At 34.1% G+C, this 17,190-nt stretch overlaps 1 protein-coding gene across 1 annotated transcript; it reads right to left on the minus strand.

Moving 5' to 3' along the window:
• Window positions 1-2,046: 2,046 nt before the first annotated feature.
• On the minus strand, window positions 2,047-16,389 carry LOC106467052 (WD repeat-containing protein 54-like). Its single transcript, XM_013927368.2, has 8 exons — window positions 16,049-16,389; window positions 14,151-14,213; window positions 12,529-12,601; window positions 7,980-8,030; window positions 6,699-6,906; window positions 6,386-6,548; window positions 5,854-5,919; window positions 2,047-4,041 (listed from the first exon to the last, which is right to left on the minus strand). The coding sequence occupies exons 1-8, from the start codon at window positions 16,298-16,300 to the stop codon at window positions 3,913-3,915; spliced, it is 1,005 nt and encodes a 334-aa protein (XP_013782822.1). The 5' UTR covers window positions 16,301-16,389; the 3' UTR covers window positions 2,047-3,912.
• Window positions 16,390-17,190: the final 801 nt, after the last annotated feature.

A 17,190-nucleotide genomic window follows, 5' to 3' on the forward strand; every position in this document is an offset into this window, starting at 1 on the left:
AGTCAAATTTCAGTTATACATTATATATGTATATAGATTATTGCTATTTTGAAATAAGTTCTTAACCTTATTTTTCTTAAAACAGTAACTAAAGGAGTAAAGCAAACAATTATCTCTTCTAGTTATGACCTTGATTCTCAGTTGCTGCTTGACGTAGGTTGCTAAGCCTTTAAACAAATTGCACATGGAAGATATGAAACAAAATTTTTTTTTTAGTTTTTATATATATATATATTTGAATAAAATCATAAATTACTATAATTTATCAAGCTTAGTAACTAAGATGTATTTTAGTCTAAAAAATATTAAATTTCGAGCAGACTAAAGCTACACCTTACCTGGTTGAAATATTGGTTCAAATAAAAGAATTGGTACCCAAGCCCGTTAAAATGTCTGAGAAAGCCGCTAGGGGGTATTCTGAGCTTCTGATTAGTTATTCATGTCATATACAGAAGTATGTGTATATAAGGGAGCATTTCCAAAAATGGAAAAAGGTGGATGGGGTACCACTGTTTTTGATTTATTACATGAGCAATATCTTAACAAATTGAAAAGATAAGAGGCAGTTATTTTATATTCTAGCTTGTCAATATTGGTAATTTGAGTTTCTTATTCATTAAAAACTACAAACTTAGTATTTTGACTTCACAAACATCTAATTTGAACCAGTGTCAATATACCACGTGACACACAAAAATCGACATTTATCTGTGTTTTTTTTATATGTGCTTTTAGATTAAGAAATTGAGTAATATATAGTACTAAAATTTGAATTATAATCTACAATTTGATACCAAACTTATTGACATAAATTCATGAAATAGTAGTTCAATAAAATTTTGAATGCGAGTCAACAAATGAGGTGATATGGCCTTTCACCCGTGACCCATTTCGAAAGGGTTAAAGCATCAGTAAGCTCCATTACTGAAGAGGGCCATCTTGGCCTTGCCCTACTTCTGCATTCCAAAGATGTTCTACCGGGTTAATGTCAGAGCTCTGTGCTACCCACTACAATGTTCCAATCTCATTCTCTTCAAACCACGTGTTCACAATCCTTGCTTTGTGACATGGAGCGTTATCATGTTGGAAGGTATAAGGGCTGGTACCATAAAATTTCCACAATGTAGGACACACAGAATTGTTCAGAACATCAATGTAGGACTCAGCATTCATGAAACCATGCACTGTGACCGGTGTACCTAGTCTATACATGAGAAGTGCCCCCAGACCATAATACCGTCACCTCCAAACTTCACTGTTGGGACAACACACTTGGGTAATAAGAGTTTTATAAGCATCCTCCATACACAAACACATCAGACTGGTAGTGTTTGTAAGTGTGACTCGTTGCTCCACAGGACCGATTTTCATTGATCCGCAGTCCAGGTTTGGTGTGCCTTGCCCCATGCCAAACGACGGTGTGCATTTGTTTTTGTTATCAACGGCTTGTGGGCTGCAGCTCTTCCATAAAAATTCATGGCATGCAGCTCTCGACGTGTCATGGAAACACTTATAGGTTTGCCTGTGGCTGCTCGCATCTCCAAACACAGATTCTCTAGGGTCTGACAGCGAGATGAGGTAACCAGCCTTCTCAAGGTGTGTCGGCTCCTGTCAGTCAGTATTTTACACCTACCTGGTTGTTTCTTGGACTTGTTGTCACCTGTGGACTTCCATTTCTTCAGCACATTTCCAAACTGGGAATGTTTAATTGTTCCAAAATAGCACATACAGACATTTTCCCCAAATGACATCCATCTATCCTTCCCCTCTGAAACTCTGTTAGCTCTTTCTGAGTATTTATCGTTCAGTGTACAGGTTGGAAATGACTTCTGAGTGAACTGCTGATCACTCCTAATAACCAAACTATTTACATAGTTTGTCACATCCATTTTCCTGTAATCAGATAGTGTATGTTTAGCCCTAGAATGATGCATATTTAAACTGTAACAATGGCAAATAGAAATAAAAAATAAATGGAAGTTTAGCTTATGTTTGGATTTACTGGTAAGTCAGTACAGCATACCAAGACACTTCCTTTCTCCAATACAGATCTGATTTTTTTTATTGCGACACATAACAGCAGTGATGAAACACAATATTAAGGCAAACAGGATCTCACAACACAAATTATAAATAAGATGGCTAATGAATATCAAAACTTCAAAGTAAGGTAGCATAGTGATATGATGTAACCAATAGGTGTGATTTTCACTTCTAAATTTTGTCTTAAAATTTTATTACAATGGTAAAAGCTTTAAATGTTTAAAAAAACAGATGAATTTAAGATAATAATTCTGTTAAAGACATAAAAATATGTATTTAATTACAGCTTCAGACTCTTGTCTTTAACAATTTTATAGAGCAGAACAAAACTTGCCTTGACACAACGATGTTATCAGTAAAAAAAATATCTATTTATACAGAAAGAACAATTTCTATCATCAAAATATTCTATGTGTGAAAACAGTGTGACTAGTTTTAGTCTGCATTGTATTGAAATTCTAAGTTGCATGACTACAAGCCTGCATAAATGTAACTTATATGCTAATGAAACTAAAGTATTTACATTTAAAAGCAGAAAAACCTCAAGAATTGAATCAAAACCTGAACAAAAAATATTATTACTAAATTACAAAGTTGACTATACCAAACATGTTTGGGTAGTATTATAGCATATGATCTACAAAGATATTTACAGTATAGTGTGTAGACTACACAGATACTATCATTATCATCATTTTAACTTTCATTTATTATAAAAAAAAACACTTTTAAACTAATAAAGTACAAAATAACATTACATAATGTTTTAGGGGCAAATATAATAAGAATGAAATAAATTCCAATAATCAAAACTAGCACAATTTAAGGTACTCTTTTGGAACACACAACTTATTAATATTTGTTGAACAAAAACGTGGATAGATATAAATTATTTAACAAGAAATTTTGAATCATTAAAATGGTGATGATGATGATAGTATCTGTGTAGACCACATGCTATAGTGTAAATATCTTTGTACACTGCATGCTATAGTAGCACTTCAGTTTCTTTACTGCCACAACTGTGTAGAGAAACAATCTGTTTACATTAATGAATTATATACATAAAATCACATAATAATACAATTCTTTCATTTATCACACACAAAGATAAAATTTGTGGCCTTACTTTTTAACTGACTTTAAAAACCACATCAGTTTAACTGCTATAAAATATTTGTTCTATAACTTAAACATACATTAACTGATGACGTTATTTTTGCTTTTCTTACATTTTATTCAAAATATAGTACAAATCACTGGTAAGATTATGAGGATAGTTACTTAGAAGCAGCTACTTGCTTTTTAAAATGCTTATCATTGTTAGCTGGAATGTAAGAATATACGGCTGGTTATTTATTGCTTTTTAAAATGCTTATCATTGTTAGTTGGAATGTAAGATTATACGGCTGGTTATTTATTGCTTTTTAAAATGCTTATCATTGTTAGCTGGAATGTAAGATTATAAGGCTGGTTATTTAGTTATATGCTCTTAATGTTTGAAAATATACAAATTTAAAAATGGGAAAAAGCTTTAACTTTCAGAAAAGGCTAAGCCACATCAAATTAGTTATTTTAAATTTCATTGTTTTGTCTAAGTGTAATTTTTTAACTGTCAAGAGTGGATTAATAAAACTTTCTCTACCAACTGTTCAAATTGTAGTTTATAAAATGTTAAGCATGTGATTTTCATGCAGCTATTGTAAATATAAACAATGAAGAAAAACAGCAAAATTCTAGATTTCTGGTTAGTACTATATCTGATTAGATCATTTAAAAACTACTTCTAAGAAAAGTATATTCAGTGAAATATTTAAATAAAGGACGGACTTTAATTACTCAATCATTCCAATATGTTTAAAGCAGAAATCACACGTGAAAATACAAGATTTCATTCAAGTCATATCCAGTAGTACAGAAGGCACTTCCCAAGTTGTTGACAAAACATCCACCACATAGTTGTATGTTAGTAATGTTACAGCTGGACTTGTAGCTCACCTATAGACAGAAAAAACAAACTGAATAAATAGAAATTCACCATCTAACACCACATAGTTGTATGTTAGTAATGTTACAGCTGGACTTGTAGCTCACCTATAGACAGAAAAAACAAACTAAATAAATAGAAATTCACCATCTAAAATCTTGAATTCAACATAAGCACTACTGGGGTACAATAACATATTTGCAATTGTATCATTTGCAACGAATCTTCATAACTAGAAGTTATTTATCTCACATGCTAGTTACAATTAATCAAGACATTTTTGATCAGAAACATACTGATCTCATCCATCACACTAAAGTATTGCTAATATTATATCAAAAGTTAGTTTCTGTAACATACACTAATTATGTAAACATGTTTTATAGTAATTCACTATATCTTAAGGTTTACTATTTTTTGTAATAGAAAAGGACTGTGTTGAAAACTTTGTAAAGTTGTTTAGTACATGTTTGTGATTAAAGTTATGGTGCATTGAATTGTCTTTAGTGTTTGAAAAGCATAAAAATAACACATATGGTTGTATTGATTACCCCAGAGTGCAAGTTAGCACAGTTTAACAATAACTTCTAAGAATTTCTTTACAAAAGAAACATTTTAGACTTGCTTGACAATACAGGTCGTTCTGTACACCGAACCTCAAAGAAATACACTTAATTTGTTAAAAAAAAACAGGGTCATCTTATACACCGGCAAATAAGTATGTTAAGCCCGATGTATTTCACATTACAATACAGAGGGTAGTTACTTTATAAAATATTGCACATATTAATGGAGTGGCATATCTTTGAAAACCATACACTTGATTCATGGTGAAATATGGACTATCTGACAGTGCAATACCATCAGGATAGACTCAAACCGGATAAACTATTAAAGCCTTTTCTAAGGAAGGATTATTGCTCTTGTTTTGTTGACTTTTGTGCAATCTACTTGAGGGCTATCTGCACTGGTTGTCCCTAATTTTGAAATGATAGACTAGAGGGAAGGCAGCTAGTCAACAACACCCACTTCTAACTCAATGACTACTCTTTACCAAAGAATAGTGGGGTTGATTATAACCCCCTCCTGGCTGAAAGGGTGAGCATGTCTGGTGATGGGTTTCAATCCCATGACCTAGGCCATATAATGAGATTGTTGAATGATGTAGAGGGACAGATTTTGAAGAAGGAGAGCATTCTATGTTTTTAATGAAAATGGAAAACTCAGAGCATTGTTTATGGAGGCTACAAAATCATGTCCTGTCTCAACCTGGAGCAATACTCACCTGCAAAATGAAGGCTATGGGCATAAAAAAAAACCTTTGGCCCAAAAAGGCATTGTGATAAACCTGGGTATATCTCCTAATACATTAACAAGATAACAATAAGAATTTGAAGTTGATAGAGGCTCGTAAGCCAAAGGTTTACAGTCTTTCAGTAACATCTTAAAATCAATGGTTATTTTCATGAGAAAGATGGTTGAAGAACCTGGAGTCGCATTTGATGACAACTGTCAAGGGCAGCATGTAACTTGGAACATCACGTATAAAAAATGAAACAAATTCACAGTAACATTTTTTTAAAAACAGAATAATTACAGTAACTTGTTCTAATAGATCAATAATTAAAACTTTCTTGATGGTGAAATAAATACAAAAAAACACCATAATTATTTATTTTAAATTTCATAATATAAAAAACAGAAATATAAAATTGCAAAGAAATACGCTGTCTTAAATATATTAATATAAAGCAAGTAGCAATTTCTGTTTAAGATTTGAAACTTTCAAACTAACCCATTTTAATATTGAAAAAAAATCTCACCACAGGTGATCCATCTTTTTTTAATTGCCAGACACGTACAAATGAGTCTTCTGAGACAGAGATAGCCTGAATAAAAAATGACAATTACAACCAAATGGAATAGAAAAACCAATCTTCTGAAACTGACAGGGTGTAGAGATGGGGAAAAAACAGGCTCATTATAGGTTTTCTAGACATAAAAGGAGAGTTTCCAACAGTCTCATTTCGACAAGTATAAGAAATATAGACACTTTTCAACTTTATAAGAACTACTGCAAGAATACAATTCTGAATAGAGAAACAAATTAGGAATTTTGAGTACTAAACTAATTTTTGTTTACAAATCTGGTCCTTATTTATTAGCATTAATAAACTGAGATATATATATGTGTGTGCTTTTTTTTACTAATTCTAAGATAAGACATGAAAGTTCCAGTCTGCCCAGAACAGTTAAACTTTTTGTGAAAGGTTTCAAATCAAACTTCTTATTATAAGATGAACAAAATCTTTAGTAAACATCATAACATAATCAATGCATGTCAAAGAAACTTACAAGTCCACTCTCTAATGCAATGTCCACGGCTGTTATCCAGGAGGCATGAGCCGTTATTTCTGCTCTTCTGATTCCTGTAGTTATGTTGAAGAGACGTATGTGTCCAGATCCATACCCCACCATAACCAGTTCTTCCCAGCATGCAATGCTTGTAGCTGGTGACCTGTTGACAGTGAGTTCTTTGAATTTGTTTGGTTTTTACCAGTATCATGATTTCTTTTTAACAATACAGAAAAATATACTCTTTAAAACCAGAAAACATTTTATTATCTTACATGATTAAAAACAAAACTTGTGACTATTTCATACTCACTGGAAAGACTCCAGTTCTTTCACTTTTTTAAGAGTAGTGCTGCCTTCCCACACCACCAGATTTCCATGATCATCTCCACTGATCAGAGTCTGGCCTTGCCCACAAAGATCTGAGATTGCTGCAGGATGATAGCGTACCTTGTCTACGTAGTTTAAAGTATTACTTTCAGCAGGCATACTAAATATCAGTACACTACCATCATGGGTCCCTGAAAAGAACAGATTTCAACTAAACATGTCCTGGAGTTCCAACAGCAAACTTATTGTGTACAGAATTAAAATATAAGCAAACTAAATATCAATAGTAGTTGCATTCTGTTTCAGCTTCAAATACATAGAAAAGTAGTCGTACAAGTTGAAGTTACATTGCAATGACAATAAACTAACAAAAACATTTCTGACAGATAAATTCATAACAATCACTGATCTAGATCTCATAAAACTGTTTGTACATTTCAGGGTTGATTAGCATTTATTTATCAAAATCATTAGTTTTTTTTACTTCAATGACAATTTAACAACATAAATTCATCCTTCTCATCTTCAGAGTTAAAACAGAATAGTAAAAAGTACAAGACACCTTATCAGTTTCAAAGTTTTGTTTTAAATTACAAAACACAGCATGTGAAGTAAAACTATTACAAGCATTTTAAGAAGTTATGAAGGAAGGTCTCTTTTTTCCAAAACCATATGGTTTACTAGGTCTTACAAGTAAATAGCAGACGAGATACAGTACAGAAGTTTTATTATACAAACAATGGTTTCCAGAATTTTTCCTCACAAGACAGATATAACTTATTTCATGGATATTGTAAGTGGTAACTGTGTTAACTTTATTACACTTAGAAACTCTCGAGATACACAACAGTATACTATCTTATAAACTGTTTTGAGAGACACTAAGCCAATTCTAGCACAATCATGCTAACTACTTATAATAATTCACCATCAATATGCACCATTTCACTTGTAGTATAATAATATTACAGACATTCAACAGTTACACAGTCTAGGTAATGAAACGTTTGACATCCTGTCTAGTATTTCTTTATAGAGGAAATGTTGTGTTATGTATAACTTTAAATATCTAATTCTCTCCTCATACTCTATTAAGTGCATCACCAAGTTACAGTTCAGATTTTCTCTAGTTACCTCATCTCTTAAATCTCACAGGCCATCTTTAGCTATTTTCAGTTGATTTAATACCTATCTCATTAGCTTGGTCATAACTTATACTTGCCTATAAGTAGTTCTTGTTAATGTTTTAGTAAAGTACACTCACCAACACACAGAAGGTTTTGTCCACAAGCAGCTATACCTCGGGCAAACATTTCTGGAAATACACAAGCACCAGTCATTTAAACTGAACTTGTGATGGAAAGCTAGATGAAGACTAGTATGTCTAGGAGCTTTTTTTAATAACACATCACAAGATTCGCTTTTTCTCTATACAAAAGAAAATACCTTTTTGTGTACGTGTGTGTGTACAGACACATGTAGCTTATTAACAGAAGCTACATTTTAGAAGCATTTAATCTGTAATACCAATTTTACATGGGAATACTAGTGAACTGACATGTAACATGTAAACTGATGTATTTTAGACATGCAGAATGTTTTCCAGAGGAACAAAAGTGAACTGAAATATTTTACAGACATGTGGAGAAGACAATTTTACAGAAAAATATGTAAATTGATGTATTTTAGACATGCAGAAAATGTTTTCCAGAGGAACATGAATGAAGTGAGATGTTATTTTCTTAATCTGAAAATGTATTTCCAAACATACTTACCTTCACTGACACTTATAGCTATCTCCATCTTTGCCATCTAACATTGTGTTCACTTGCTCCAGTCTTTATATTACCCTACTCGACGGCCATCGGCAATATCTAATTTGCAAAACTTTACAACGGCCCTCACATGCTCTCTATGTAGGTACTGTATATAAGCACTGTATGCAGACAATAAAATCACTTTTTCGAGACTTACCCCATCCTGGTCACAAACACCAGCACTTAGTGGGGAGGAAGGGAGGGAGAGTGTCAGCAGAGGTAAGTATGTTTGGAAATAAAATACATTTTCAGATTAGGAAAATGATAACTTCCAAAACATACATACCTCCGCTGACACTCATAACTAGAATCCCACATTGAGAAGGCTGAGGGGGCAGTGAGGGCATCTGCAGAGAACAAAGGTGTACCATGAGTAGTGGTACCGAAGTGGGAAACACAGATCTACATCCAGAACAGGTATGCTCTTCACCCAGAACTATGGAAAAGTGAAAAGGATAGAATATGACACAAGTATGATGGGCCAGCCCTAACCACATGGCTGAGGTTCCATGACTTTGAGCTGGATTTAAAGGGTCATGGTACCCATATCCCACGTTGGTGGCAAGGGCAGTTGGACAGCAAATATATATATATATATATATCTTTGTGATAGGATCCCCACCACAAAATGATGTGTTTCAAACAACTGGATTTATGAAAGAAAGAAAGCATCACCAAAGTGGACAATCCTTCTGATCAACCTGAAGAAATCCAAAAGGCAACATCCCAGGCCTGGATTGATGGGATCATATGCCATACTTCACCCAAGGTACAGAACTCATCCGGTCTGGATTTACAAACAGTCATCTTCACTCCCCAAGAAGTGGGCAAGGAGAATTCACTTACTCGTGGAATTATGGAGAGGATATTGAACACTGTCCCACCAAGGGCCGAAGATGGGACTGTGTTGCATTCAGATTTTTGAGGAGATAGCGGACCCCCTGCATGAACAACCTAAGACCTGACAGTGTTCATAAGAGGGTCCAAGCACACCCCCCACCAGATAGCTGTGTCAAATCTGGACCAGTTTTATGAGTAGGCTCCCATGTAGGTTGGTTCTGCTCCTACCGACATCTGGGAAAAATTTCCAGAGACCCATGTAGAAGGGTTCCCAACTTTGCCCTCTTCTCTGAAAGTGGAGAAAACTCAACACTCCAAAGAAGAATTTTCTGTCCACCACCCCAGCAACTGGGAACTGGGTGTGGTAAGGACTCCCTAACTCCACTAGTAGAAGTAAGGGGGGACATGTGTGGTGGGGAGGGCAGAGGAACAGGTCTCCGAAAACAGTGCAACAGGTGAACCACGTTCCCTAAGTTTTTAAAAGCCAATCGATCTTGACTGATATATCTCTAAGATCAGCAGGGACTGGCAAAATCCCCTTTAGCTTTACTCATGATAGTCCATGAGTAGCAGGCCATTGGATAGTATTTTGATATAATATCACCATCGAAAATTGCATCCAGATTGCCTTATAGAACACCTCAATAGTTGATAGTGCGGAATTTAAAATACAAGCATACCTGACTGGGCAACACTCGCCACTGAGTGGGATCCAAAAGAAATAAAGAGGGACCCTAGAAGAAAAAGATAAAAAAAAAACTGTAAGTCAGGTAAGAAAGTTACCTCCTCGTTAAAATCTAGCAAAGGTAATCAACACAGCCACAGGGGGAAGATGAAATCCCACCAAAGAGGAAACTGCCAGATCATGAAGGTAATGAGATATGAAAGTGTCAGGAGAAGTCCACATACCAGCCCACAAAATGTCCTCCAGAGATCCCTTCAGCTGGGCAGCCAATGAGATCAACAGATGCCAAATCTGGTGAGAGGTGACGAGAAGCATATTGAAATTGTTAACAGATAAGCCCAAATAGGCTACATGGATCAACTTCCGAAGCCACCTGGTTAAAGTAATGGATGATAAATCCCTGGACACTGCAGTATCCCAGTGAATAAAAAGCCAGTTCCTTGGGCCCCAAAATGGTTCTGTACAATCCACATAACATCTAAGTGCCCTAACGTGACATAATAAAATGATCCAGGTCTGATCGACTGTAAAGATGAGAAATGCCTGGCAAATGAATAGGAGAAAAAGATTTGTTTCCTTCTCTAGCAGCAAGAGTTTTTGGGAGAAATGATTGATTGGGAAAGAGCAAAACATAGTGGAATGATAGAGAGTCTGCTGAACATGAATGACAAATTAATCAAAATGGCGGCTTCCGAAATATACTTTGAGGGAAAAGTGATATAATGAACAGGAGGCCATAGGTTCGAGAAATAGACATAAATAGAATCCTGTATGAACGGAATCGACCTTCTCAATGGCCTCGTTTGATGAACAGCTCCTGAATGGCCTAGGAATGAAGGTCTGCACGTCTGAGGTCTGAAGGAGGAGAAAAAAATGACTGGATGGCAGAACAGAGGAGGGGAGAAGTAAACTGAATATCGAACCTCAAATCCAGCACTCTGAGAACCCAAGGATCGATAGTGAAGGAATGCCAAATGTAATGAAAGAGATTTAATCATCCTCCCACAGGATTTGGGAAAATAGGTAGTTGCTCACGCCACTAGCGCTGTCGTGATCTGTCCGAAGATACCACAGAATATGGACAGAAACGATTTTTAGAACCAATGGGACGAGGCATTGAAAGAGGGGGCCATGAGACGTGAATGGACGATCCTACAGAAGTACCCATTGGAGTAGAAGAGAGGCGAGCAGCCAACAACGATAAAGGATACTGCGAACGTGCCATATAAATTCAGGCTTCTAAGGATTCTCGAATTCCAGCAAACAAGTAAGGCCAAAGAAAAGGTGCCTCCCGTAAATCACGAAGATCAATAGATGACAAACAAATACCCTCCAATAAGGCATCACAACTCAATAAGTCCCAGCAACAGACCAACAACGACACAGAGGAGAGGCCTGAAGAGGGCAAAGGCATCATAGTAGTAACCAGTAAAGGGCCCAGTTCATCGTCAAATTGATGAGGAGAGCGGTGATATGCATCATACAAAAGATGAAGGGAAGAGAAGTATCGTAAAACAGTAGTAAGATTCAAATGAATCCACAAAAATTGAGACCTGTTAAGAGTGGTAACAAGTTCTAACCTGGAACTCCATAGATCCAATAATGGATCCAACTGTTGAGTGTCCAAATATACATCATCCTGATGATGATAAGCCAAGGCATGTTGTTCAGATAAACGAGGGAGAAAAAGCATAGTGACACCCTCATGTAAACCTCCCTGTATGCACAGCAATATCAGGGGAAGGAGGAAGAACTAACTAATCCCCCTGAGATTGATAAAACAACAAGGCAGGGGTAGACTCAAAAGCAATGGGGTTAATCCCCAAAATTTTACAAACTCACTTAACTAACTGCAGAAAAGGGGCAGAAGGTGGCTGATCAGATGAGCCCTCAGTAGAGGGAGTCCTAGTGAAAGAAGGAGCAGGAACAGGGAGTCTAAATTCTCCCCAGAATATTCAGGTTCATGATGAAAATCCAAATCAGAACCTCCTGGGAAGACACCCCTGGGCCACATGAAGGACTCCATTTCACCCCAAATCAGGTCACAAACAACTTATATCAAGAAAGCTGGTGTAAAGTTTTGAAATTAGATATTGCCAAGGGCAGTCGAGTGAGGTATATAAAGACTGGGGCAAGTGAACACAATATTATATGGCAAAGTTAGAGATCGAGAAATAGCTATAAGTGTCAGCAGAGGTATGTATGTTTTGGAACTTACAAACATGTGGAGAAGACATTTTACAGAAAAACATGTAAACTGATGTATTTTAGACATGCAGAAAGAACGTTTTCCAGAGGAACACAAGTTAATTGACATATCTTACAGACATATGGAGAAGACATTTTACATATAAACATGTGAACTGATATACTTTAGAAACACAGAAAGGGCGTTTTCCAGAGGGACACTAGTGAACTGACACAGGTTTGATTTCACAATGAATATGTGCATTAACAGTATTTATTCTAACCTTCAGAATATTCTGCATCATCTGTTTCTAGCCGATGCCAAAACAGTAACACTGTTCCATCCATCTCAAATACCTGGTGTAAACAGAAATACAGGTTGTAAAAAACAAACAACAAGCAGCAGAATACAGTTCACAAAGACTAGCTAAAGGTTCGAATCACAATTCATTAGATGACCATTACTATAATGAAAAATTATATATAAAACAGGTATATGAGAATATGAAAAACAAGAAAAAGAAATTACAACAAATTTACTTAAGGTAATGAGTAGCTGTTTTATAAACTTATTTATTCATTTTCCTACAGGATTCCTTATTCTTATAGATAATTTTAGAAAGTAAGTCTGCTTGTTTCAATAATTCTGATTTCTCCACCACAACACAAGTTAGGAAGATATGCACTTTGTAGTTGTGATAAGTTTTGATTAATATGCATTCTATTTAAGTAGATTGAATGTTAATTTACCACAAAATGATGAAAAACTAATGGGTTCAAAGATCGAAAATTATTATAAACTTTATAATTCAATCTGTAGTGATCAATGAAATGTATAAATATAAATGTGTTTTTTATCCATAAAATAAAGACCTTTTTAACAGGCAGACTTACTTTCTAAAATTATCTATAAGAATAAGGAATCCTGTAGGAAAATGAATAAATAAGTTTATAAAACAGCTACTCATTACCTTAAGTAAATTTGTTGTAATTTCTTTTTCTTGTTTTTCATATTCTCATATAGCTGTTTCATATATATGTTTTATGTTTTATAACTTAATAAATAGTAACCCTGGATACAAAATAATACAACCTTAACTCGCTGATAAATACTACTGCCTTGATGCAAGTCCTATATTTTTAGTGTGAGCCACAAGCACTGACTAAACTGTGTGTGTTCCAATTACATTATATAAAGTGAACAACCTGAATATAAAAATGACTCTTCTAAAATAGTTGTTTTCAGATAATCAAAGTTGCAATACTGCTGCTCAACACAGGATATAGAAATTAATCAACTTTTTAAAATAACCTACCAATAAATACACTTCTTAATATTACTAGTGAATCACAGTAATAATTGGGATGTTACATCACTGCTATTTGAATATTATCATACTATTAGTTCTGAGTACAAGTGTAGAATTCACTTTACTTTAAAAGGAAAACACCACAGAACATAGAGAGTTAGTAAAATAATAACAGAATCTGATAAATACTACTGCCTTGATGCAAGTCCTATATTTTTAGTGTGAGCCACAAGCACTGACTAAACTGTGTGTGTTCCAATTACATTATATAAAGTGAACAACCTGAATATAAAAATGACTCTTCTAAAATAGTTGTTTTCAGATAATCAAAGTTGCAATACTGCTGCTCAACACAGGATATAGAAATTAATCAACTTTTTAAAATAACCTACCAATAAATACACTTCTTAATATTACTAGTGAATCACAGTAATAATTGGGATGTTACATCACTGCTATTTGAATATTATCATACTATTAGTTCTGAGTACAAGTGTAGAATTCACTTTACTTTAAAAGGAAAACACCACAGAACATAGAGAGTTAGTAAAATAATAACAGAATCTTTTGTTCTATCGCATTAAGTACAAAGTTACCTGAATTCCCCGTAGTGTAGAGATTACTAAAAGAGTTTGGCTTCTGAGAGTCACCCATTTTGCCTAGAAAGATGTTATTAAATTGAAAAATATTAGAAAATATCAGCTAATTATTTTTGAGTATTGACACTAATCAATTAAGCTGCACAACTTTGTATTAATAGAAATATTTTGATTAATTCAATGAACAGAATAATCAAAGAGTAATAACTGGAAACACTAATTTTCATTAGTCTATCATTTTTGTGACAATCAATTTAATTGTAATTTCAATTAATTGATTATTTTACAATACATTAATCTATGTAAGCGATGCTCGTGGGTGATCAGTGATAATCAATGTAATCGCTCAGCTCTACTTGCTGTCTGCATGTATTTTGAAAATGTCATTTGGACTGAATCAAAAATTCTAGAAATCTTAGAAACCTTATTATGTCCTTCTGACCTCTTCTCCTCTCTAGCAAAAACATGTCATGAGATTTCAACTTATCCCCATAGAATAACCCCTCCAAACATGCAATAATCCTGGTAGCTGAACTTTCTCCAACAACTCAACATCCTTTCTTAAATAAGGTGACAAAACAGCACTCCAAATGAGGTATGGAGTAAACCACTTGTAACATTATTCATCTGTAATGCTAACACAGAACTATGACGCAAACCACTTGTACTACTAACCAACTGTAATTTTATCCCATTTAGCACCCAACCAACTCTCAGTCCATTTCACTTACTAATATCCTGTCCTGACAGATGCGATCTTCCGAGATATTCTATCAAAAGCTTACTTAGAATCCAAGAGTTCTTGCTACTTTACTCAGGTGCAGAATTAAAATGTGAACTTCTTTTTAAAAGTCCGAACAAATCTTCAGATATTTAAATATTTCTAGCAAGTGTATGAAAAGTTTCAGACAAGATGATTCTAAAAGCTATTTATCACAAGCATTTAAAAAAAATGTCAGAGTAACCATTTGAATACTTACATAGTCTAAAACTGTAAGGTTAATTAGTGATCTCAATGTACTGACCAGCCTCAGTTTTCACTTATTATATGAAGTATCTTCAACACTGTCTAATATTTAAATTAAAACTTTTTTTTTCACTCATTGCTACATTGAAATTACTTAACTCTTTATAAAAATGTACACCCCTGACTTGTTGTTATAAAATATGCATACACCTAACTTTACTACTACAAGAAAATAAACTTTGGTAAAAATGGCTTTTGAAGAGCTGGTGAAATACTCATGTTTACACCACAGTTTTTTACAATCAAAATGTTTGTTGTAACAGTATTTAGAGACTGTTAGTGATTTAGGGCTTTTTAGGGACTGCTACTGGTATAGGACTGGTTGTTTTCATGGGCTGGTACTGCCTTGTTTGTTATTCAGAGTGGTGTTTTTGTTCAATATAATGAATCATTCAATCCATAAAGTAGAAATAATCCATTATAAAATCCTGGCAAGAGCAACAAATACATACTTACAATTACAGTCTAATGATGTTTATGTTCCTGTTTAATAGTGAATAAACTAGTATCTTCATTATACAAATGTAAAACACAAGAACACAAAAGTAAAGAAGGCATTTAATCTACTGAAGTCAGCATTTCGTTCTCCAAACATGCAACTTTCACATCTAGCAATCATTGGAACAAATTCGAACAACACATATAATATGGCAGGTCAAATTATTCAACAAATTAATAACAGTTTTTCCCAGAGAACAAGTTTGGATTTACTCCAAAAGCTGATATTTTTTACATATTTTAATTCCAAAACTCAAACAGTTCTCACATCTAAACTCCTAAAAACTTAAACATTAGAAACAAGATTCCTCTAGTTCAGTATTATTGCTTTTAAATTTGATAAGCACTTATAAGCAGTATAAACTTTCACCTGCAAAATAGTAACAGTGGCCCCTGATCCACTGGCTTCATTACAGGAAATCGTTCTCGCACTTGGGTTACTATCTTTCACAGAGTCAGAAACACTGCTGCCTATACTACTAGTAACAGTAACAATATTAACCGTTCCTTTATGTACAACCGCAAAGTGTACTTTATCATTAGACTCTTTGTATGAACAAAGATTATTATTCAAGGCAGAAGCAGTTGAGTTCATCAACCAGCTTGTCTCTTTATGATACATTTTAAGATTGCTATTACTATATTACTACTAGTAATTAATCTCATTCAATTTAAGCTACATACTACTCCAGCCATAAAGCAATCCGCTGTAATTAGTGACACCTATTGATCATTGGTATTACTAAAGTAAATGTGTATTTTGTCATAGATTTAAAAATAACAGTGCCAATTCACTTGTCTAGGCACAAAAATGCTAATTATTAATAAATAAAATATAATAAAAAAACACTATGCTCCTGAAACTTCAAACAAGGTAAGATTAGTTATATTTGAAATGTAAGTTAACTTAAATGTTTTAATGATGTCTGAATTTTGATTTTTGGAAAGAATAAAATAATGAAAAAAAGCTATTGTTTCTACATTTTTAAAGATTTATCCACGCTGAATAATACTGACGTCGTTATGTAATTTGTAATATCCTCTTAATTATAAGTTATATAAAACTAAATATAGACATTTAATGTCCCCCCCCCCCAGTAGCATAGCGGTATGTCTGCGGACTTACAACGCTAGAAATCGGGTTTCGATACACGTGGTGGGCAGAGCACATATAGCCCGTTGTGTAGCTTTTGTGCTTAACTTCAAACAAAATCATTTATTACAATACTGAAACAAAAAATGAGTTATAAAACTTTGTTTTAACACAAAACTGTTTCATGCCAATTGAAACAAATATTTGTATTTATACAGCGGCTTCAATATATAATTATTTCTAAATATATTTTTTTTACAGTTTGTCTTGATCAAACAATACAGAGCAATTATCGAGCAGTTTTAATTGTTGCCATTTTCAAAGACAAAATAATTTCCTAATTACGATCGCTCTCTTTATATCTTTATATGTTTTTAGCCGGGCATAGCGGCTCATAGATTGGCTCTAGAGTTTTTTTT

Source organism: Limulus polyphemus, unplaced genomic scaffold, assembly GCF_000517525.1.
Source record: "Limulus polyphemus unplaced genomic scaffold, Limulus_polyphemus-2.1.2 Scaffold2468, whole genome shotgun sequence".
NCBI lineage: Eukaryota > Metazoa > Arthropoda > Merostomata > Xiphosura > Limulidae > Limulus > Limulus polyphemus.

What these genes read in the sequence shown, in the direction of transcription:
- LOC106467052 (XM_013927368.2), bottom strand. Translation starts at nt 16,300, where the DNA reads ATGTATCATAAAGAGACAAGCTGGTTGATGAACTCAACTGCTTCTGCC. An exon ending in TGATGCAGAATATTCTGAAG is followed by an intron (nt 8,031 to 12,528) that starts GTTAGAATAAAT and finishes GTGTATTTCCAG; the next exon opens with AAATGTTTGCCCGAGGTATA. An exon ending in TTGCATTAGAGAGTGGACTT is followed by an intron (nt 5,920 to 6,385) that starts GTAAGTTTCTTT and finishes TTTTTTATTCAG; the next exon opens with GCTATCTCTGTCTCAGAAGA.